This window comes from Camarhynchus parvulus, chromosome 6 (assembly GCF_901933205.1).
Source record: "Camarhynchus parvulus chromosome 6, STF_HiC, whole genome shotgun sequence".
Lineage (NCBI taxonomy): Eukaryota > Metazoa > Chordata > Aves > Passeriformes > Thraupidae > Camarhynchus > Camarhynchus parvulus.
Genome location: NC_044576.1, coordinates 30871902 through 30896470, shown reverse-complemented (window position 1 = coordinate 30896470; position 24569 = coordinate 30871902). Strand labels below are relative to the sequence as shown.

General features: G+C 40.7%; 1 protein-coding gene across 1 annotated transcript in view; it reads right to left on the bottom strand.

The window, feature by feature from the left end:
* TACC2 (transforming acidic coiled-coil containing protein 2) overlaps positions 1-12244 on the bottom strand; it is a 116577-nt gene extending 104333 nt beyond the window's left edge. Inside the window, 2 exon segments of the mRNA XM_030950686.1 lie at positions 9371-9448; positions 12118-12244. Of these exon segments, the coding sequence (XP_030806546.1) occupies positions 9371-9403 (33 nt within the window). The 5' untranslated portion in view covers positions 9404-9448; positions 12118-12244.
* Positions 12245-24569: the final 12325 nt, after the last annotated feature.

Sequence of the window (24569 nt, the reverse complement as noted above, 5' to 3'; positions counted from 1 at the left end):
GGTTTCATGGTCATGAAGCACTTACCCAGCATGTGCTGACATCTGGCATTTAGAATATTTATCTAAGTATATATGTTGGCTGCAAACCCGGAGTATATGGCAAAAAAAATATACTAGAACATCAAGAATTATAGGAGGAAATTTGTTTCCTTCAGACAGGGTGAAAAAAAAAAAATAGAGCTGAGTGAGCTTACAGGGCTCTGTTTTGATTTTGGTGCAGAGTTTTGGGCAGCCTTGCTTTTGTTTGCACGAGAAATCTGCGTGGAGACTTTATTTCAGTATGCAGAGAGAAAGAGCTATGAAAAAAATGTGTTATTAAATCAATTACCAGGAAAAAAACCCAATCAGTGGGTGGGGAAATTCCCACCCAGCCAGGTGAGGCAGCCACCATGCCAGGCTCTTACTCAGCCCCTGTATCTTGTCTCACCTGCAGAGGTACAGGTGGGTCACATGCAGAACTGGGCCACAAACAAATGCCTCACATGTAGCAGCCAAATCTAAAAATCATTTTCAGGCCCCTTGCAGACAGAAATGACCTCCTTTACTTTCCCAGCAGGGCAGGCAGGGTCAGGAGAACCACACGGAGAACCCCAAGAAATTAGTCCAATTTATTAAATTGTCCAGATGCCTCCAGCAGTTGGCAAGAACAGTGAGAACTAATTATTCATTTTTTTCCTCCTTTCTACTACTGCCACCTCAAATTTTCTCCAGCTGCTCCGGGTGCCAGGCAGGAGGAACACCTCACATCTCTCCTGAGATGAAGAGCTGCATGTTTTGTCTCCTTCTCCTAAAGTCTCTGCCGTGTTCCAAAGCAGCAAATGCACAGCAGTTAAGCCATTAACTAATTTACATGGTGCAGTCTCAGTACAGGACTTTGGCCACAGAAAAATCTGACTCTTGTTCTTGCAGTTCATTACCAAATCTAACAAGTATTAAAACAATCTTAGCAGCACAGGCCCTATTGGAGCAGAGGAATTGGAACTGTGGACACTTTATTTCTTTCTTTCTGTTGGATGTTTGAGTGATCAAAAAGCTGCTCTAGTACCTAGTAAGGTAAAAGCACACACATATGTTCAAAAGAAGCTCAAAAGAGTATTTTGCAATAATCTAAAATAAATCTTAATGGAGATATTTACATGCAAAATGAGCTACTAATATGCCAATATATAGAAAATCTTTATATATTGGTTTCCTGCATGTAATGTATTCATGTAATCATACAAAAGAACATGCTTTGTGAATCTAAGCCAGACAGCAGAAAAACATAAATCAATTTTTCGATTACATTTTTTAAATTTAAGCTAGTTATGCAAATCAGGTGCTGAACTAGCTTTGCAAAGCAAGCTTTTTAAATTTTTAATTAACACGTGTGAAAACAAATATAAAGACTGTGTTTTGTTCACAAGTACCATCAGACAGCTGCAGTTAAATAAATTACTTTTGAGTTCCAATACATGCAGCCTCTGAAGTGATTGACTACAGAAGCTTGCAGCTAAATTTGTTCTGTATTTGTTTCAAGTGTAAAAGGATTCTCATTATAAAGAGTTAGTTAACTGGAAGACTAAAATAATTATAATAAAAACCAGAACGCAGAGGTTCTCAGCATTTTTAAGTCTAGGCTAATTCAAAAACCCAACAACAAACCAACCAGCTTTGTCACAGAGAGCATAAAAACAACAGGAACAAAACTAAACAGCTCATACTTTTTTCCCCTTTAAGGCAGAACAATATTTAAATGAATACAACTGATTCTCCTGAAATATGCAACGTAATTTCCATTAAACCCTTCCAGTCTGAAAAGGAGGCCAGAAGCTTCCTTTCCTTTTAGAAGAGGTTTTTTACTACATTTCTTGATAAATTCAGTTGTTTTTAAGTCAAGTCTTCTCAGCCCCAGGATGACTCCTGAACAAATATATTTGACTTCCAGAAGCACTGGAGTCTGCAAGAACACAAAGTAAATCTACAGGATCACTTTATTTTCCCAATGACTTTGAACAGGATGCTAAAAGAAAAAAGGAAGAGAACTCCATTAACACTGCAGCCAAAAGGATTACGTGCACTGCTGCGCTGGAGTTATCACGGCAGAAAGAAATGCCTTTAATGCTGCCTGGGAGCCTGTGCAGAGCCCAGCTCCCAAACCCCAGCTCACAGCAGCACCAGGCACAGCTCAGCTCTGCTCCCACCCCCTGCATTCCCACCCAGCCCTCAGGAAGGTGAGCTTGGCCTCACTCCCCTTCCTCCTTTCTCTCTCTAAAAGCTGCTTCCTCCTGCCCCCTGCCACATTCCCCCAAGGAGCTCATCCTTTTCCAGCACTGCTGGAACCTGCCAGAGCTCTGAGGAGCTCAGAGTGATCTTTGAAGGGTTACATTAATTTTCCAGTCCCTCTAACTCCCTCTGGTTTCGTGGAGGGGAAGCTGGAGCAAGCCTTTACAAATCTCAGTCAATAAACCAGAAATTGCCTTTCCTTGTCCTCCATGTCTTCCATTACAAGCTGGAGGAGGGAGGTGTTTGAACAGACTTCTTTTTTTTAAAGTCTGTCTGCTACTGTCTGCTAGAGGTTGTTTACATGGTTGGGAAATCAGGGTTTTTAAATGGCTCTTGAAAATTTTGAAGACAGAAAAGGTTTTTTTTGAAACCGCCTTTTCACTCTTCTGGCTTTTGTTGTTGTTCTGCAGGAACAGTAGCCAAGCTGTAAGTTAAGAGTTTTAAAACTTCATCTCTTTGGAGAGTCATTTTCTCTCCCTTGTTTGGAGAAGTGGTACCAAAATAAATAAGTAGATATGAATGGATATTGCTTTAACAGCTGGAACCTTACATTAAAATCAGTGAACACTGGTCAGCAAAACCAGTGAGCCATCACAGAACAGTAACAAATTACTACCTAATACACTGAGCCAAGCTTGAGCTCCATGTGACACTTTAGATCTGAAGAATTACACTAAAACTCAGTTTTATCACCTTGCAAGGGAGCTAAATGTGATTTTAGCAAACAGCTTGGTGCATTGCTGCCCCTTTGTGAGAGTGGCTGGGGTACAGCAGTTTGCAGGGGATGCCTGCCATGACCTCTTGCTTTTCTTCCCAAACACTGTGACTGCTCCATCAGTTGGGTGTAATTATGACATGATCAGATAGGAAGAGCAGACCATCCTTGAGGGAGTCTCTGTACAGAATTTTGCAATCACAGTAGATTTTTTCTTTAATCAGTAATGGTGTAATTTGCTGTTGCTTCTGGCGTGGTTTATTTGTCTCTCACGGGAGGAGAATTTTAAGTTCATACCTAGTCTAATTAAAACCCTCAAAGGGGCAGGAATGCAAAAAGTTGGCATTGGCTTCTCATTTAATTTAATTTGCTTCTCACAAATACAAGAAGCAAAGTAAATTGTGATATGGTAACAATGGCATTTGAAAAATTCTTACAGCTTTGAATTGTGAGTACCTATGACCTTCTCTTAGAGATAAAGGGCTGCTTTTCCTCCTGAGAAACACCTACTGGAATGACTCTGGCTGTGAACACAAAAATAAACACTGCTGTGTGTAGGGGTGTGTGTGTATATACTCATAGTCACCATCTTATCCTTGATTTAGCTTTTTTTCACAGAACACACAGCCACAGCAGGAACAATTCAAACTTTCAGGCTTCAGTGTTTGTGTTTGTGACTCTTCCAATCCACTGAGGGCACCAGATTGTTTTCTTGAGATTCTTGTAATGTCAACATGGGTGTTTTCTCAAACACCTGAGAAGCCTGGCTGTGTTGGAGGAATATGCACAGAGTTAATGAAGCCTAAGCAACTCCTCCATGGCTCTCCTTAACTTCACCTTCCCACCTGCCTAATGTGATCTGTGGTCAGCAAGCAAAGGAAAATTCAGAGTTAGCTTTGTATCTTCACAGTCTGGCTGCAGTTGTTTTCCTTTGTCCCTTTCCTGGTGTTTGGTGAGTGCCCGGATTATTTTCTTAAGGATGGCAGGTGCATGAGATACAGCAGGAGAGAGAGAGAATAAAGGCGATGAACTTGGGAAGAAAATCTTCTTCCCCTAACTTGCAATTTTCAGTTAGTGCAGTTTTATGTAATTCAGCTTTCTGCTGAGTGGTCCTTAGCAGCCTGGCAATAAATGACTTGAGAAGATGCTGTTGGATTCAAGTAAAGCACTACAGGAAAATAATTTCCAGGTTGAGTCCCAAACTCTGTCGTGCTTCCCAGCCAACAGTGTTTGCCTGCCTAGTCATTTCAGAGCTGTGGAAAATGCAGGTCCAACATTTTCACACTGTTTTTTAAATGGAGAAATGTAGTAAATAATTACAGAGGAACTTTATAAATATAATGTATTTTTCCTTTTCATCTCTACCCATAAATTCACGTCCCATGAGAAATGATGATGGCTTTACAGTTGTGAAGGAAGCTTTAACCATTAATTCAGAAGAGAAGGACCAGTCTCCCAACCTCCTTTTCACTATACTTTCAAATTAAGAACTCTGCCACCGCTTTGAATCTTCTTCTTTCATCCCCTCTCCCTCACTCACAAGAAAGATGTAAATAATAATGTGAATCATAATTATTCATTGCAGTGAGAAGTGTCCCAGAATTTGCTGCATTTGCATGAAAGTACATATAATTCTCTGGAAACAAAATGTTCTTTTCGAGTAAACTTGAAGAAATACTTGACATTATTCACCATGGAATATTGGACCAGCAGCAATTACCACTGGAAGTAAGAATTAATTAATTAAAGTGGTGGCTGGAGGTCTGTCAGAACTGTAAGCATCAGGAACAGAATGTAGCCAACTGACAGCGACATCCTGATATGCACTGGATGAAATGGAAGGAAAAATGAAAGAGAACCATAATTTCAGGAGTAAAAGTTGTGAATCCCAGTGGACACAACAAACCCAGAGAGGAGCCCCTGCAGGGTAACAGAGAATCACATTAAAATGCTCCAGGCAAAATTACTGCACAGAAAATTGGGGAAGAGTTTTTGTTCCCAGCTGACCATGAACAATGGAATGTATAGAGATGTTACTGCACTGTTCAAAAAGTGTGTAACCATCCAGTTTGAGCCCCAGAGCTCAGAGGGGTTTGCTCAGTTCCCATCTGTGGGATTGGAGGCTGAATACTGGGACAGAGCTGCTGCTGAGCCCAGCATCCCCTGCTGATCCCTGCAGCACCAGGGTCTGAAGGGAGATTCATTATCACAGCAATTAACCAGAGCCGCTGTCACAGACACATTTTAGGAAAAATCCTTTCCTTAGGATTTTTTCTTCTGAGAGGCTTCAGGAACAAAATGTAAACAATGGTTATCTGCTGCTGTGGAATGCAACAGGTGGATCTGTGATCGGCCTCATGTGGTTGTTTCTAATTAATGGCCAATCACAGTCTAGCTGGCTCGGACTCTCTGTCCAAGACACAAGCTTTTGTTATCATTCCTTCTTTTTCTATTCTTAGCTAGCCTTCTGATGAAATCCTTTCTTCTATTCTTTTAGTATAGTTTTAATATAATATCTATCATAAAATAATAAATCAGCCTTCTGAAACATGGAGTCAAATCCTCATCTCTTCCCTCATCCTAAGACCCCTGTGAACACGGTCACAAGCCACCAGTTCAGAGGGACTGAAATCAGCTGAATGATGGAAAAGGTAATAATGCAGAATATTAGCTGCAGGATGCTCAGCAGTCAGATTTGTTCCTAGGAAATAAGTGGAGAAATCTGAGCAGGATCACAGCAGGACAACTCCAGACAGCTCCAGACTCCTGAGAAGTTGTGGCCCCTCTGGCAAGCGTTGCCTTTCTTCCACATTTCACAGCAGAAAACAGGAACAAAAAGATAACCACACATTAAGATCTATGTTTAAAGAGAAATGAACAATAATAGAGATGTGGAATAACCAGCTTTGTTTGCTTTTTTGCTTATTTCAGAAAACCAAGAGGAAGAAAGGATAAAGCAAAATATGTAGAAATAACTTATGTCTAACTGACTTTGAAATTCCCTCTTCAACTCTGGGGCAGGAGATGCATTACTGGAACTTCAATTCAGCAGCAGTTTTCACCTTCAAAGAGCATTAAAATTACTTGGTGACTTTTACTTTTCTGTAGTCATGAGAAAGGCTGTGGAATATGACAGTGCTCCTCTTCAGAACTCTGAGTGGTAAGAATTAAAACCCTGAGTTAAAAGTATTCCATATTAGAAAATGCAGCCTATTCAAGTTTTATAAAATTTTATGCTCATGTCTCCAGTTATAAAGAACTCTTTCTGTTTTTAACAGCCTCCACCCACCTCTTTAAAGTAAGAGCAAAATTGCCCTGGTAATAGCAGCATTCAAGTAAAAATAAAGATAAAATACAGTCAGGGAAGTCAATAATAATCCTGTAACGTGGAGTCACTCTGGGAGCTGTCCCTGAGCTCTCTGCACAGCCCCTGGAGCAGCATGGATGAGGCTGGGACACATCTGGGATCACTCTGCATCCCACAGACCATGTCCCTGACTGTCTCTGACATTTAGGGAGCAGATTTGTTGGTCCTGCTTAGCTTGGTCTCATTTCTAAGTGTGGCTTTATGAGCTGGCACCTGAGCCCAGACTATCCAGAGGTGCAGGGCTGAAGAAGGGCAGTTCCATCAGTCTCTGTCAAAGTGTTTTCCTTTCATTAAGGCCAAGTGGATGATTTTTGGACATTTGGCTGTCCAGTAAAGTCAATGACAATGTCATTCCTCCACACACCCAGGTTTTTATGGGTGGATTAAGAAAGATTTTTTTGATGGGCAGCACAACAGCTGAGACCTTCTACAGTTCCCTAAACTGCAGCACTTCTCATTAAAGAACACATCCATGACTTGACCTGCATTTGGCCTGCTAAAGGCTGGATCTCAAGCATCAAACTGGGTCAAAGTATCTGGTAATCCAGAATGTTTCTTTGTCAATTTGAAGACGTTTCTCTTCATATGGAGTTTCACCATTCAAGGAAAATGCATCATAGAATCAGCTTATATTTAATTCAGCATAAGCTCAACAATCTGTGCCACTGCAATAGGGCAGGGCACAATCCTAAAATCTCTCAGCAGTTTGGACTTGGTGTGCTTTACAGCAAAACAGAGCATGGTTAGGATCAGTGTATATGAAATCACACTGTTAAACTTACTGCTGGCCCCAGCCTTGTTTTATCCAAGCATTTTCTTTGTTCATTGCCACTAAATTTAGCTGATATTCTCCTCAGAGGCTGGTCTCTACAAGACATATTGGGTATTTACTTTTTCTCCAAGTGTCTACTACAATCTTCCTAGTAGCACATTTATTCCACAGATCTTCCCACTCATTAAATGAGTTCTAAACTTAGCACAGGCTCTCCCAGCTTTAATGCAAACCATGTGTGAGGCTTCCAAATGACTCACTGAGAGCACGAGCCGTGCAGGGGAGTTCTCTGATAAACACATAAATAAAAAACAACTCTGACCAACTGGTTCTGAGCATAAGAACAACCCCAGCTGAGCTATTTCAGTGGTGTTAGGGTTGGAAGGAAAGGCAGCGAGCAAAGGGGGTCAAGCACAGGCTGCTTCTCTAAAGGATTGATTGCTACTAAAGAAAAAAAAAGTTAAAAGAAACCAGATTTTTTTTTTACAACTTGCTGAAAACTTAAATGTATCTGCCTTGCAAATGTGCAGTCAGTGTCACAAAACCCAAAAGCCAGAAGCAGATGCAGAAGAAAAGGAGCAGCCAAGCCTGGTGCTAACATTTGGAACGCAAACCATGCAAACCAGTTTCATCATCCACTACCTGCTGTGCTCCTTGGCTTGGTGGTATAAGGATGGCTTTATTGACATTGGGGAATTTCTGACTCAAAATCAAAATATTTAAGTTTTGTTGCTACTTCTTCTTATCTCTCTGTTAATAGTGGGGTTTTTTTAAATAATTTGGATTTTTAGCATATTTTGCTTTGCTTTGGATGGGTTTTTTGTTTTGGTTTTTATAAGTCTGAAAAGGAGACCAGAAGCTTCCTTTCCTTTTAGAGGAGGTTTTTTACTACATTTCTTGATAAATTCAGTTGTTTTTAAGTAAAGTCTTCTCAGCCTCAGGATGACTCCCGAACAAATATATTTGACTTCCAAAAGCTTCCTGAGTGCAAGCTGTACACTATGGAGAAGAAATTCTCTTTACTTAGTTATAGAAATTAAGGCATTCCCCTCTTCCCAAACCTTGAGGAAAGCTGGGACCAAATCTTGGGCTAACAATAAAACAAATATCCTTGAAATATGGAAGACTTTTCTTCTAAAAATTATTTATGAAGAAATCTGTAATAGTTGTAATACTGATTGCCTTGAGAGGCTCCACTTTGCAATGCAGAAGGTGCAGCAGATCTGCTGATACCTGAAGTGGAAGCAAAATGAATCCTAATGCATTTTAGCAGCTACCACAACATATGGAAGAGGAGAGGAAAATATATATACCAGTGTTTTAATTGTTGAAATTAATGAATTACAACTTTTATTAAACTTGTATCAGCATAGTAACTTCTAATGTAACTGTACACCAGCAGCCAGAGCATTTCACTGCCTTCCTTTTGAAAATCTAAAAATAAACCCCCAAACACCACCATGCATTAGCAGCACACCCTGGGAACACGGGTGCAAAGTCCTGGATGGGGCCACAGGCAGTGCAAGGTCATTTCTGAGCAAGGAGCAGCTGCTGTGTGCCAGGGCTCTGAGGCCACCACGGGCACTGCCCAGCTCCCAGGGCCTGCCCACGGCCCAGGACCCCATTTCAGCCTCCCCAGGGCTGCCATCCCCTGTGATGCCATAGGACACTGCTCCTGACCCTGGCTGCCACCCTGGGCCCTTCCCTCTGCTCAGGGATGTGCCTGATGCTGGGGTGCCCCAGGCTGGGGGGCTGGAATGAGCCAGCCCTGCTAACAGAATTAGTCTTCCTTTAGTGGCACCTACATCCCATAAAAACCCTACACTGATAATCAGGTGGCAATTCGATCACAGAAGTAAGAAGAGATGCAGTGGTCATTTGTGGGTTCATGACTACAGTTGTGAATCCCAGTCCTGAATCTGATGTTGATTTTTGAGGGTAAAAGCTTCCCTAAATGTGAAGTAGGGAGGCAATATAAGGAAATATTTGCTGTGATTATTTTCCCAGTAGTAACTCCTAAATGTCAGTAACTATTGTACTGACCAAACAGTGCCCTGATGCTTTGGAGCACTGTCATTGCCAAAGGAAAAAAACCACACCAAGTTGCTTTCAATTACCATTAATGACACTTAAATATGAGTGTAATGGGGAGCAGAAGATAAATATGGGGTAAGTGGCCCATGGAAGCAGTTTCTGAAAGGTTTGCTCCAGGCTAGGAGGGGAGGAAGAACAATTGCCCTGTCACACTCACCTCATTCTCTGCACTGCTGTTCTCGTTGCCCATCTCAACTCTGATGTCCAGGATCACACAGCAATTAAAGAAAGATCACTGGAAGAAAAGAAAAAGCTCTTAATGTGCTGTAATAAAAACCCCAAACCAAAATAAAACAACACAAAAAACCCTGGAAATTGTGAAGGGCTGTCATCTCAGCCACCCAGCCAGCTGCCCTTCCTGACATTCAGCCTTACAATGATTCTAAATCACAAACTGGGGGAAAGAACTATTAATGCTTTTATTTCCTCATGTCTCTCTGCTGTCTTCTGGAAAGACAATCCTTGAAATTCAGCTTTGTTACTCTGGATTATCCCATGGCATTTGAACATGCCAAAGAAAGACGTTTTCCTTGCCAAAGTCACTTTGGATGGACAGCCCATAGGAAAACCTTACTGTTTTAATTGTATTCAAACCATTTTTATTTCTTGAATTTCCTGGACCAAGCTGCCTGCTCACATTGTCAGAACCGTGGTGTTAAACCTGAATATCACTGTAACAAAGAATTTTCAATCAAAGCACTCAGAGAAAGAGTACATAGATTTTTTTTCTCCTGATCACTGGCATTGTTGCCTGCTTTTCTTAGGAATTATTCTGTTACAATGTTGTGTTCTAAACACCTCCTTTAGACTTAAAAGGATCTGCCTACCATAATTACTATTGGTTTCATACTAGTTCAGTTCTAATTATTTAATTTCAAAAAAATCTCTGAGCAGTTCTAGAGTTAAGTGTCTCCCCAGGCATTGTTGATTTCTATATATACATTTTTAAAGGATACTCAATAGTAAAAGTCCACACCAGAGACTCACTTACAGATATTCTTGTCCTAGACATTTTATTTGGGGGCTCATGCATTGAAATTCATTGTATTTATTGTATTACTGAATAGGTGAAAATTACACATTATTGCAGTCTCTTCAGGTTTTTTTTTCCCCAAAGAATTTGGGATTGCTCTGCAGTGTGTGTCAAGAAAAACTCCATTAAACTTAGCCTGTAAAAGGGAGATTGCACTTTGAAACATAAGGACACCATTCAAGCTTTTAAGGAATATTGTTACTTATTACTACAGTACATTTTTTAAAACTTGAAATATTATTTTTCTTCACAGGAGGCTTGTGGAGAGGGAAGTTTGGTGCTGTGCTCTTAAGCTGTGTTCTGTTTAAACTTGATTGTCTTCAGGGGATACAGCAGTGCTTGAACTTGCTCCTGTTGAAACCACTGGGGCCAGGATTGCACTTCCAGTGATTAATTAGCAACGTGAGGTTTTATCTGCTGAGAATGCTGCCAAATCCTCTCCTGTTTTAAACAGTTTTAGAAACAGTTCTGAGCTATGCTGAAGACTGGATACAACATTTTCAAAATCACTGCTCCCCAAGTATGAATTACTCCATCGTGGAGTAATGTACACACACAAATCTTCCCAGCCTCAGCCCAGTGAAGTGTTCCAAGACAACACATTAAGATTATAATATTTTAAGTGTGTATTGATATAATAAAGCATTCTCACACTGTTAGAGCAGCTGACTAAGGTTTAAATGCACAGGAGGGAAAGAATAACTCCACCATAGCCATGTGCTTCCCCCAACAGCCAGCACAATTCTTCAAGAGTGAACATTGTGGCATTTCTGTTCCCCTGACCCGCTGAGCTTTTCTCTTCCCAGATCTTTTTCTGTCCCTACAGACATCATGTGGAAACACCTGAAAATTCAGATTGTGCCCTCACAAGCATTTGCAGTCATAGCATAAACTGGGGAATGAATGAAACTCTCCCACATCCCCATGGAGTTCTTTAGTTATTTGGGGTGGGGTCTTGTATATCAATTGTGCAAAATGCAGATTTTGCTCTTCAAGCTCTTCAATAGATTAGCCAATGTATGTCATAATGTTGTCCTATTTATTTTAGAGTAAATTCACTCCAGTGCATAATATGCTGTCAATATTTCTGTACCAGCTCAGCCATACTCACTGTTAAAGACAGCAGCTGCTAATAGAGGCCAAAGTTCTAATATTGAGTTGAAAGATAACAATACTTTTTTTACAGTTTTTAAATTAAAATGCACAGGAATCAAAGTAGAAAATGACAAGAGCACAGCAGAAGTGCCAGCTGTCAAAAATCTCCACTAACACATTGTATCATATTGTCTACCCACTCTTTTCTTTCCCTTGAGCATGAAATTTCACAATTTTCACACAATTCTCACATTACCATCTGCTTAATAATGAAGATAAATATCATAAATAGGAAATAAAGACATTACAGATTCTCCAATAATGAAACAAGCAATAATAATATTAAAGTGTGAATTACATTGCAGAGTGCTAAGATAATTTTTTAGATTACAGTGTTGCTGTAATCCTTTTTACATACATTATTACTAAATCATTCAATGCACAAGCATTGCTTAGGTTGCAAACTAAAAGTGCTTTATCATATGTATAGACTTTCAAATAAACATTACAAGCATGCTAAAAATCCATCCATTAAATAAACATAGCTTAACCAAAAGATAATATTCATCATCTTTCTACACTATCTTTCACAATTTACATGTCATTATTGAAATTATTTGAACGCTACATATCTCAGAAACAGCTCAGTGGTACCAAGTTGGTCTGTTCAGCCTGCAGAGACTTTTGAGCTGCACAACTGCAAAGTCATTCTCTGGCATGGCTTTTTGAGCTGAACAAGAGGAAGCAAACAAGAGGATGTTTAACGTTGCACTTACATTCCAGGATTCATCTGGCACCTTTGGCTTCACTGACACTTTTAGAGTGTGTCTTCAAACCATTCCTTCCATCTTCACCTCGCCAGTTTTCACCTGATTTTCCTCCTACTTCTCCTCAGACTCATGAAATGTAGGCTTTCTCTCCGGGACCCACCTTCATAACCTGCTCAACAACCAACTTGCCTCCACCCCAGGCGAGAGGGAAAACAAGTTACACCTCCTCAGCCCGGCCTCCCCCTGCTCCTGCCAGGCTGCTGAGCCTCTCTGCCTGCCAGAAATCCAGTTTTCCACAAAAGCAACCCCGGAGAACATCAATTTTAGGTCAAACATCTTTCACTTCTACCGTTTCTTGGCATGTGGTATAAGCGGGGCTTCTTGCAGAAAAAGGGTTCAGTGAAACTGTGTCAATAACACACTGGAGTTATGTGTTGTTTTCAAAGGAAAATTAGGAATTGGGGGGGAAATCTATTCTGCATTTTGTGTCCAGGTTTGTTTATGTGTTTAAGCTCATCTTTCATTTTCTCATATTACCCTTGAAAGCTGTCAGAAATACCTGCTAGCAAATGTTGATGTGCCTGTTCAGGTTATGGTGAAATCATTTCCCATTTAATCATCCTGAAGGGTGGAGACGTGACAAAAACCCTTTGAAATGTGATGTTGCAAGAAGTACTGGTTTATGGGCGAGCTAATTGTTATTATTAACCCTGATGGTCCATTCCAGCAATGCTTCCACAAAACAAGAAATGCTTCCACAGAGGAGTGCTCAGAAACACAGCTGGTAACCAAAGACAAGAGTATTTCTCATTAGTGGCAACTCCAAGGAATTAACGAGTTTCTGTAAACACCAGTGGTGCTTTTTGGGGCCACAAACCAAAGGAATGGTGCTCTGTGGGTTTATTGCACCTCCAAGAGTGTGAGGCAGCATTGCTGAATCCAGCATGAAGTCATACCTGACATGGCTAAAGGGCAGGATTTCATTGGGCAGCAATATGTTGTCTGCTGACTTTTGTTCCACAAAATCTTGGTCTATAAACTCCTGACTTGGAAACATAAAGCCTGTGATGAGCTGGAATGCACAGTTGCAAGATCAAGGGCTACATGAATAGCCCTGCCTTTTAAATCTTTGTCTTTTTTATGAAGCTGGTGATCCAGCATTCTCTGGTCTCCCCAGCCCAGATCAGAATCCAGTAAATCTGAAGTTCATAAATTCAAAACTTTAGTGTGTTCTTTCTTAAAACCAAAGAGGGGGGCATTGCACAATTGATTGTCTTATAGACAACAAATTATGCAATGTTTTTTGTTTAGGCTCTCTGCCATGAATTTAAGAGCAGGGATCCTGTGGGAGCTCAGGAAAACACAAGCCTGGTAATACACCCTCACTTCTGCTAGCTGCATTATTTCCTCATCAAAACAAACTGAACTCACATTTAGGGCTATTCCATGTATAAGCTAAGGCCAGAAAATGCCACAAAGTGAAAGTGAAGAAGCTGCCTTGCAAAACAATTGTCTGGCAGAAACTTTGGGGGAAAACAACCTTCAGTAATCTGTAGATGATGATTTCTGATTGTGTGTTTTTATCAACATGCATGCAAAGCAGAATCCCTCTGTTTGGCTGAGTTGTGTAAGGTTTGCAAAGCCACTCAGGCAACTCCTGCACTGGTGCCAGAACTGTGAGCTCTGGGAATGAGGGCAGTGACACCAACACAGCCGCCCTGTGCTCTGACCTGTGAGCCTGTAACAACTGACAGCACTGCCACTGTGGCTTTGGGTCAGTTTCCTGGCCCACTCTCATGTCTAAATTAGGATTCACTAATTCACTTCTCCCCCAGCTATCCCCAGCAGCCCTTCTTCACTGCAAGCTGTTCCCACCTTTGCAGAGGCTGATCTCCTGCTCTGCCCCAGTCTGAAGTGTAAACCACCAACTCTGAGAGAATTCCCCATGCTCTGATGTCTCTGTTTATTCTCTTTGATTTTATGGTGGGGGAAGAAGTACTCACACTGGGCTGCTTTACTGCTGTTGGCTGGAATTTCCCCTGTGGTTCCTCATGCACTCTTCATGCTCATCCAGGGAGAGATTGTCTTTTCTTGATCAAAACAGGATTTAACCCAGGAGGACTGGAAGACTTAAACTAGGGGAAAATACAGCTCAGACTTAAAGGTAAGCTATGTAGTGGGTTAATAAGTTATTATTTCAGTAATATCCAAATAATTTGTCATGAGTGATCAAATTTAAACCCAGAGTATACAGTATTGGGTACACTTACCAACCATACTACACAGATATGTTAGTTTCTTGTGTATTGAAGATATGCTACCTTAGGTATTTGTAGAAGACAATTTAGTTTGAGGTCATTTTACTTCATGGTACAAATGCTGCCAATTTAAGACAAAATGTTTTATGTTCCTTACTTTCACATGATTGATGCTACATACAAAACATTGCAAAGTTCTGCTGAAGCACTGAGCATACTATTACACACCAGCTGTTCCCATAGGCAAGAGAAGAAAGGGGAGGTGTTCAGAATTTTGCTCTTCTCCAATCTTGATGTAATAGTGCAAAACCATTCCCAATTTCTGCATATTCCAACAATATCACAGAGATCTTCAAGAACGACTGACCTATGACAGTCCTTTGTCTTTTGCTTTCTCACAAATTCTAGAAGAGCAAATACCAAGATCTGGGGGAGAAACCATGGCCCACCATGAGAATTAATAAACAAATAATGATTTTCAAGTGCACAACTTGATGGGGAGGAGGTTGCTTGGTAACATCAGCAGCTGGAGCTGCTGTAAAGCCGTGATGTCGCTTGGCAATGCTTGGAAAGCTGAGCTGGATTTTTGGGAGAGTTGTGAAATTGTGTTTTTGTGCCCTTCCCCCAAGAAAACCAGAAACTGCCTATGGATATCACATCACTGAGCCCATGTAGGACTGAATTCAGAGGACAGCAGAGGATGCAGCCCAGCCTTGGCTGATGTGCCCCACTTCATGTAAAAGTGTGAAAGAAAAGAAGCAGGGATGCTGAGTACCTGCCACTAAGACATGAAAGCATGTTTCAAAAAACAGGTTATGAAAGTTAATAATTATTCTTCCCACTTCTGGCTTATTTTCAATCAGGATGATTGAAACCTGATTCAACCTGGCCTGGAAAAATCTAATTGGTGACATACTTCCATTGCTTCTAATCAGCCCCACGTGGCACTTCAGGGCACTCCTGCATCCTTCAGAGGTTTAAGTTATGTTTTATGGCACAAAAGTGCAGAAGAAGACACATATTTCGTTGGAGAATTATGGATTTGCCCAAGGTTAAAAAGCTGACCAAGTGGCAGAACTAGAATGTCAGCACTGTCTCCCTCAGCATGCTGCAGTTACCAGACTGCTGGAATTTGAGTTAATGTTATTGGAACCTCCATCAGGAGATGCCTTTCCTAAGGAAACATGGGGGTGCTAAATAATTTTGGTTTACTTTCCATCTAGTAATATTTACCCAGCTGAAAAAAGAAAGTCTATCATTTCAGCTCTCAACAGAACTTTCCTAATACTATATAGTTTCAAACAATAATAAATAAAACTGATTATGGGAATCTTAAGTGTGATTCTGTTGTATTCTACTTATCCCCTAACTGCCTGTCTGGAAGACATGGGTCTCAGATAATTTTGTATTTTATCTGCTAGTCCCATGAAGATGTCATGGCCACCTCAGGGTGCCTAAAGTGGTGCTCAGTGCCTACTGATCTGTGGATCTCAATAATCTTTCCCTTGTGCATTGAGCATTAAATGTTTTCAGATCACGTACATTCCCTTCTACTGCTCTGGTTGCAGATGTCAAAAGAACTGCATAGGGCTTAGTCCTTAAAGTGATGCCAAAAGTTTTTCATAAAATATATATGATCCAAATAAGAATATCCAAGTGTTGGAACATTTCTCTTTCCAAACCACATTTATACCAGCAGTTTTTCAGCAGATTCCATATGGAGCACTTGCACTTCAGTCAGTGGGGAGGCTGTGGATTCAGACAAAACACAGCTCTGTGCAGTCTCTCTCCATGCCCACATGCACATTCCAGATATGGAGAGCTGGACACAGATTCCTATTGAAGTTCTGAACACCAGCACCAGCTGATGGGGCTTGGGAGCTATAGGGGAGGCTGACCTACATAGCTCACCTGGTCAATCTGTGCCTGTCATTGTGCAGGACTGAAAAATATTTCCTTATTATTACTGCTGGCCTTTTATAAACAGCTAATTATGATTTATAAACAGTATCTCCCCAACACTTGTATTGTGAGACATAGATGACTGTATGAATCAGGTCCATAGCCAACCTGACAAAGTTTACATGTGTTTCACACTCTAAATGCAAACAGTCATTCAATCAAAGTGAGGAATTTCTGTTCCTAAATCTCCCAGCTGAGGCAGGAAGAACATGTCCTGTGACTTGGGGCAAAATTCTGGAAGTAGTGGTGGGAGGTCTGATGTGAGGGGAGGATTTTTAGAACCTGCTCTCTGCTCTTCAAGCTGGTCTGCCTGCTCTGGTGTCCAGTCTCAGCACTGGGAATGGTGGGACACGACCCAGAGAGAGAAAAATCCGCATTATGTGAGGCAGAGGAAGAAACAAGGTGGGGATCAGTTGGTTTAACATGTCTAGAGGCACAAGTAGGGCCTGGGAAAAATGGATCACAGGATGAATTATTTCTTTCACAGAATCACTGGGTTGGAAGAGACCTTCAAGATCATCGAGTCCAGCCCAGCCCCAACCCCTCAACTGAACCCTGGCACCCAGTGCCACATCCAGGCTTTGTTAAACACACCCAGGGATGGGGACTCCACCACCTCCCCGTGCAGCCATTCCAGAACTTTATCACCCTTTCTGTGAAAAACTTTTCCCTGCTATCCAACCTGTATTTCCCTTGAGGCTGTGTGCTCTGGTTGTGTCAGTGCTGCTGGAGACAGAGCCCAGCCCCAGCTGAGCACAGGCACCTTTCAGGAGCTGTAGAGAGTGATGAGGGCAGCCCTGAGTCTCCTTCTCTCCAGGCTGAGCACCCCCAGCTCCCTCAGGGGTTCCTCACAGGATTTGTGTTCCAAGCCCCTTCTTGCCTCTTTTCAGGTCCTTCCTCCTTCAAATTAGTTTTCTTGCTTTCCCTTCTGAGTTTACCTGTTTCTTCTGTTCATGCATTCCCTTTTTTCTCTTCCTTTTCTCCAAGAGACTCAGTGGAATAGAAGGCAGAGCAGAGTTGCCACAGGCACTGGTTTTCTGAGAGCTGATGGGCAGGCAGGGAAGAGGCAGATCAGGGGGAAGGGGCTCCTTCCTGCTTGTTCTGCTTTAGCTCTGGGGTCTGAACCAGCTGCCAGCAACTGTCTCTCCCTAGCTGTGGATGGCAGCAGTATTTAATCTCCCACTTTCCTGGCCTGAGGTGTGTGTTGCCATGTCAGGCTTGGCAGGTTGCAGCTGCTTTCTGGGCTTTGTGCTCACACACCCTCCGTGCCCACACAAATATCCCAGGAGAGGAGAACTCTTGGGCTCCTGGAAAGCCTCCAGCACTCAGAGACTCTCCTCAGGATGTTTATTGGTTTTCTTTCTGCTGACACAACACAGGTACATAGCCACACAGTCACACATATATACACCTGCATATACTGAATATTCCATATATATAAATGCAGATATCTTATGCAGATTATATCCTTCATCCTCAGTTAGAGGCCATGTAGCCTGAGGCTGTTTTTAATAATTTCATGATAGCTGTTAGATCACAGAGTGAGAATAAATTAAATAAAAACTCAGCTATTGAATATTTTGCAGTTGTCAATACTCTTACTCCAGAAATGCTGTGTTTTGTCAGTACTGAGAGCAGGCTGTGAAAATAAACCTCTCAGGAGAGCTGCACACCAAGACAACTTGTTAATGGCCAGACAGGGGTTAGATTTCATATTCTAGTCCAAGCAAGTGTATTAGGTTTTTGCAGGCCTAACTCTGGGAACTGAGTCACTGACCTCTGAAATTGCAGTCAAGATAGAGCTCATAAGTTGTATACAAAGATTCCCGAGTTTGGATGAAAAAATATTTACTTTGAAACTAAATGTGTTGAGTTCCTTCAGTCTTCTGCACCTTGAAAATGGCAAGATTTAGTAAACACAACACTTAGGTGTACTCTAAGTATTTAGTTGGATTACTTATGCAAGTTCCTCACCAGTTCACAAAGCAGGAGAGTGCTGCTGACATTTTAAAAAAGCAGAAATTGAGGCACAGGGGAGTTGAGTGATCAGGCTGTTAATATGTTGTGTAATCCTGGGCTAAGCAGGAAAGTACAGCTGGTGTTCAGCCCTCAGAATAATGATACAGAATGAAGATAATTACTGGTTTGATTTGGCATGACTGTTCTAAAAGAAGATATTCTATTTTACATGGAATATTCCCTGGATTATGGACTTTTCTAAGTATGATCTAACCCTGCACAAAAAGACTCCATCACATTTCAAGGCTAATCAGGACCAAAATGTTTCCTCAGGTTTATTTGTAAGGTCACAAGAACAGTTTTGTGCAGAGTAACATCATCTATAAATAAAATTTTAAAAAAACCAAACAAACCAACAACCCAACAGTAAGGCTAAAATAAATGTATGTGCTTTTTTCCCAAAGGCTAATAATTGCATACTAATAAGAATGCTTCCTTCCAGACATTACCATAGTTTCATTCCTGTTAACATGTTAAAACTAATGTAATGAATTAATGTTTATGCTGAATATAAATTATAAACCTATTTTCCCCCGATTCCTTTGATTCAACTAAGCAGAATTGCAAAACAAGATTGAGAGGAGTCAGTTACAGCCAGTCTTCCATGTATTTATGATGCCCTGGTGACAACAAATGGTGCCTGAACTGCACTATCCCCCTCCAGACCAGGTTTGATGTTTGCCTTTGTGGCAGTGGCTTTTTTAGAAGATGATCTAATGCTGTGCTGGTGGGAAGTGATCCTGGTGATCCCTGCTGGCTGGTGCAGATAAAGTTACCTAAGCTGCTCACTGTTGTTACAGATGGCACAACTCTTCATCCTCCTGACAGGCCTAAACCTAATCAGCTTCACCTAATGACAGATTTAAACTCTTATAACTTATTGCCTTCCCCAGCTGGGTCTCCACTATTTATATTCATGTTCTCATTTTCCACTCATTTTTCACAATATCCAGTTTCAGAAGTTCACTCTTAATTTACAGGTGTATTTTTTCATTGGCATTTCATCATCATTAAGGAATATGCCAGTTGCAGGCTTTACAGTACCTTAATTCAATCTCAGGTTTGGTTTGGGGAGGGTTCCCTGGAGACCAGGCTCACAAAATAGTTGCTATACATAATTATGCACTACACTGGCACTTTTAAACAGGGATATTGTAACCCTGAATATATAAAAATTCTACTTTAAATGGGAAACCATGACAGCATGCAGGAAACCAAGTACCAGTCACCAGTACCAAAACATGAATATTTAACATATTTCAAGCCAGTGCAATGAGCACAAAATAAGAACTACAATTGTTTGTCCAGTTTAAAGTGCATGTGAATAAAGATTTAGGTTTCTTCTTGTACCCAAATGTGAGTCTTTCCATCCTGTTTGAGAAAACTCTTAAAGATTACTTGGTGAACTCCTGTGTATCTAGAAAGGAGTAATACTCTTCTCTGAAAAGTGTGATAGCCCATAGACTGACTCTTCAAAACTCTTCATATGTAAGAACAGAACTTGCCACAAAATGATAATATGAGACTGTACAATACATTAGTGCAAAAGGCTCAAGTATAATTTCTGAAACTCTTGAAAAATCTTCTTACCAGTAGAAATGGTTTAATAGGGCCATGACTGAAATCTTTGTTTTGGGCTGGTGATTTTTCATGCAGGAACTAAATATTGCATTAAAAGACAATTAAGAAATGGTAAGCCTTGTTTATTAGAATTCAAGAATATTTCCATGATCAGTGCTCCTGACACATTTCACCCCTTGGTGTGAGCATTGTGTGATTTAAGAGTCTATCAAAGAAACTGAAAAAAAGCCCCACTTTATGTAGGCCATGAATTTAAGCCTCCTGTCCCTTGCATCATGCAGACATTTTCATATGGGTTCAATAAAACTGTGCAATGCTCCAAAAGTGTGGCTAAAATCAGGTCTTTCTCATCAAGAAAGTGGTTAAGTGTAATTTTCAGTTTACAGTTGCAAGTTGCATGGAAACTGTGAGTAACAGCAAAAAGTAAAAAGTAGGCATGCAACTGAGCACAAGAGATTTTAATAATGACTGTATTTTCAATAGTGTCAATATGCTGTAGATATAAAACACAGACACAGAAAAACAGGCAACTGATCCCACTGCTGTTAGAACTGACAGCTTTGCATAATGAGGCACACACATCCTCCTGAAGTGCTGGAGAATAAAAACACACATTAAAATCTGGGCAGATGAGGCCAAAACCTGCAGATTTATGAAGCTGTGCTGTGAAAACTGGGATTTTGATACTCATGAACAGCTTCTTTATACTTTTCCCCCTTCCCCTTACTGCAGAAGTTGTGTTTCTGCCTTCAACAAGGAGTTGCTCATGATGTCAGTTTGTCAACATCAAAAATTGCTGGTGCTTCAGATCTAGAAGGATTCTCTCTGCCTTTTTTGGAGAGTTTGTGAAACTCTGACAGAGAACCCTCAGTGCACAGAAATGGTGCTGCTTGGCTGACACTTCACAGAATCACAGAAAAAAGAGCTGAGGAACAAATCCTTCCCTATTTTAGCATCTCCCCAAAAGAGATATTTTTTTACAAGTCTGTTGGAGGAAACACATTTTGGGAATGGGACAAAATGTCCAGAAATAATATTTACCAAATAATTCCTTTGTCTCAGTTTGTCAATTCCTCAGATGTATTCTGCAGAAACATCTAAAGTGTTGGTTCACTGATAAAGTTTTCTGGTTTATTTCATTGTTTCTAGGGAGATTATCTCATCATCCTGCTTTCTTACTCACAATTCTACTGCTCATGTTCCCTTCTAAAATATTCCTGTAGAAAATATGACAGCTGTTCATATCAAAACAAAAATATTAGCACTATATTAATCACAGTATGTTTTGGTAGCAGGAAAAAAACGGGTTTCACCCAGTCAGATCGCCATGAACCAGCAAATATTTTCTGATTACTTAGAAAAGCAGATTTCATCTAGGTAATAAAATAAATAATTCTTACCTTTTATTTATGCACAGACCCATTAAAGTCCTACAAAGCTCCCTGCAGCACACTACTGTTTACACATGAAGCAAATAAATATAAATATCTGAATATAAATATCTGAATCCATTTGCAGGGACTCAGAGCTGGCTGAAGCTTGGGTTTGACCAAGAATAAAGAGGGCTGGCTGGATCTTATGCTTGCTGGGAAAGCAGGAAAGTAAATGAGTCTGTCAAGTCCTAACTAGCATTTAATGACAAATTTAATTTGGCAAGAAGATATAGTTCAGTATTTTGTCAAGCTTGCTGAGGCTTGTATATTCTGTATATGGATCTTGACCAACTGCTGTATTTTCATAGGATCCTGTATTAAAGAACTTCTAATGAAAACATACAAAACTTCAATCAAAACTGTGTTTCACCATGTGATTTTGGTACTTAGAAAAGGATTATGTCAAGAAAAATAAAAATTATAATCTCTGGTGGCTCAACTCTTATCCTGGCTGTCAGCAGTGCAGCTCTTCAAACCATCAGTTTCTGCAATTAAATGTGGAATCAATTAACTGCACTTAAACCATTCATTTAGCATTAAGGCTAGATCATAGAAATAGGGTAAAATGTTACTCTTTTCAGACTTGTTATGGACTTTACTGATAAAACCCCAACTATAATGTAACTCAGGTCAGCTCAGATTGGCTTTTCCCCAGACTAGGTTGCTTCCCACAGATTGTTACAATGCTGGATGAAAACACTCACTAGGAAACTCATGCACGGGAAAAGTGCCCTCTGACCTCCTTAGGCCGGGACACCCAAGCCTGTCATTGTCACAGGACTCTGCCTTAGAGATGGGAAAATGACTGGATGTGATGCAGATGCAGATGGAGATGTCAGGTTACTTAAAACTAAGCCTAAGGTCATCCACCCATAGGCCCATCTGCCTTTTCTGGTCAACTATCAGCATTTTTTCCTGTCCAAAATCCTTACAAAATAAGATTTATAGGTTCTAAGTATTAGCACTGAATTAAAATTTGAATCTATAAGGAAAACATTTTGACATGAAGGGACGGATTTTTTTTAACTCCTATATGTATATTGCAGGTTTCTAATTCATCTTTTGGGCTGTGTAAAGGGGAAAAGTCTGCTCCTAAGTAGTTAGCAGCTTGATCTTGAATAGTTGAATAATGAGGACGAAATTCAAGCTATAAGCACTGTGTTTTTAAGGTAAGATCAGATTTTGTGGAAAATACCTCCTTTATAATACAGATAGAAGCATGCCTGCCGTTGTCATCCTGTCAATAAGATCGTTAGTTTTGCCTGAAGAGAAACCCATTTTTTTAAGCTTGGAAAACTGTTTCCAAAACATTATAATAATATAAACCCTGCTCAGTAATAAAATCCTGAAATAACTGAATTGGCCACAGACTTACACATTGACAATGGATTTCAGTATCATGTCATCAGCATTAAAAACAGTAACAATTAAAATTTTTGCTCATCTTATTTTGATTTAATTGGTTCTCCTTAGTGGGTAAGACTGAAACTGACTTCAACTACCTGAAGATCTATAAGTTTTGGGTCACCAGAGGCAATATTGTACCTACAGCTGCTCAGTGTTGTGTTTTACAGCCTGAAACAAACTTTGCTATGCATGAAAGACAAAACATCGTAGACAGTTCCCACTTAGGAACATCATCAAACATCTGCATAATCAGTCTAGTGAGCAGCCAGATCATTTTATCCCTGAAATTCTGCATGAGAAACACACATTCTTGTTGTTACATGGCAACTTCAAAACAACAAGCAATCCTTTCTGACACAAACCCTCAGAACTGTTTCTGCAAAAAAGAAGAACAAGTGGAAGAGAGCCACATTTAACAACTCCAGCATTTGCAAATAGTTATGACAGTCTGTAATGTTGTAACTTGTTTTTAAAACAGCTATTTTAGGACATGCACATTTAATGATCAGTCTCTTGGTCTTAGAGAGATACTGACTAAACAAGACATCATCCTGTAGACACACTATATAGGGTATAGGATTGTAAAACAAGTTATACAAGAGATCATGAAACTATAGAACCTCAAAGGAGACACTCTTTTTTTCTGGTACAGAGAAAAAAATTCTTTTACTTGTCAGACACTCCCTTTGCCTTTTTGTAATGTCTAAAACATAATTAGTAAACTGTTTTGAGTCTAGACATTTTTTAAATTTAAAGAACTAATAAAAAATTACTTACCCAATTTTCCTCTAGACTAAAAATGAAAATGCACCACTCTGTCCCTGATTTTTATAACCTTCTGCACTCCTTCCCTCCTGGCTGGTGTGTGGATCCCCTTTCTCCCTGGATCACATGAAAGTGTTCTATTAATGTGAATTGGCTGATGTTTGAGAACGCTATGCTGGAGAGCTGTGAAGTGTAAGGAATCTGACCCAGGGAGCTGTGGGGCTATGACACATCAGTTCTGCACAGGAATTCTCAGTTGCTGGATGGGAATGACAAGGGACAGGTCCTGTGCACTGGGTGCAGCACGTTGGCACTGTGGTGTTGTTGTTGTTGGGATATGGATTGTTTTTAATGCAGGGAGATAAGTCCCATGTTAAACCAATGTAACTGGGATTCTACCCTCTGGCTTTTTACTCCAGCACTGTAACTTCCAAGTATCAGGCTGTCCCTTTCACCCGACCTCACAAGCAAAGGTTGGGAAAATGCATCAATTTAGCACGTGACAAATGTAAATAACAACAGCACCGCTGAAAGTGACAGCTGTCCGAAGGAAACCACTGCAAGGCAGCACTGCTCTGCTTATTTCCTAAGGAATGCCTTGCTGGAGCTCAGGATAAACACAGAAAGCCTAGGAATGCTAGCAGATTACCTGGCAGGATGGAGAGAAGGAAAAAGAAGTCTTCTGCCCCCGTTGCATTCTTCATCCTCGGCCTGTGTTCAGTTTTCCCTTGCCCACAAGGCAGGAGAGAGGGAACACAGCTTTGTCTCTTCCCTCGTGGGATGAGATGGAGCTTTCAGCACTGCTTTGCACGGGGTGGTTGGAGTTGGAGTGTGAGATGTGTGAGCCTTTCAGGGAACCAGCCCATGCCACCTCAGCACAGAGCTGCCTCAACCATAAACCCCCAAAGCAATGGCACTGCAATGGGAAACCCACACCAATCACAGAAATGTCCTTTAAGCAGAGCATGTTTTCACTTACATGGTACTTTTATAAATCCTCCCTTGGAATACACTGCTCCAGAAAGGAAAAAAA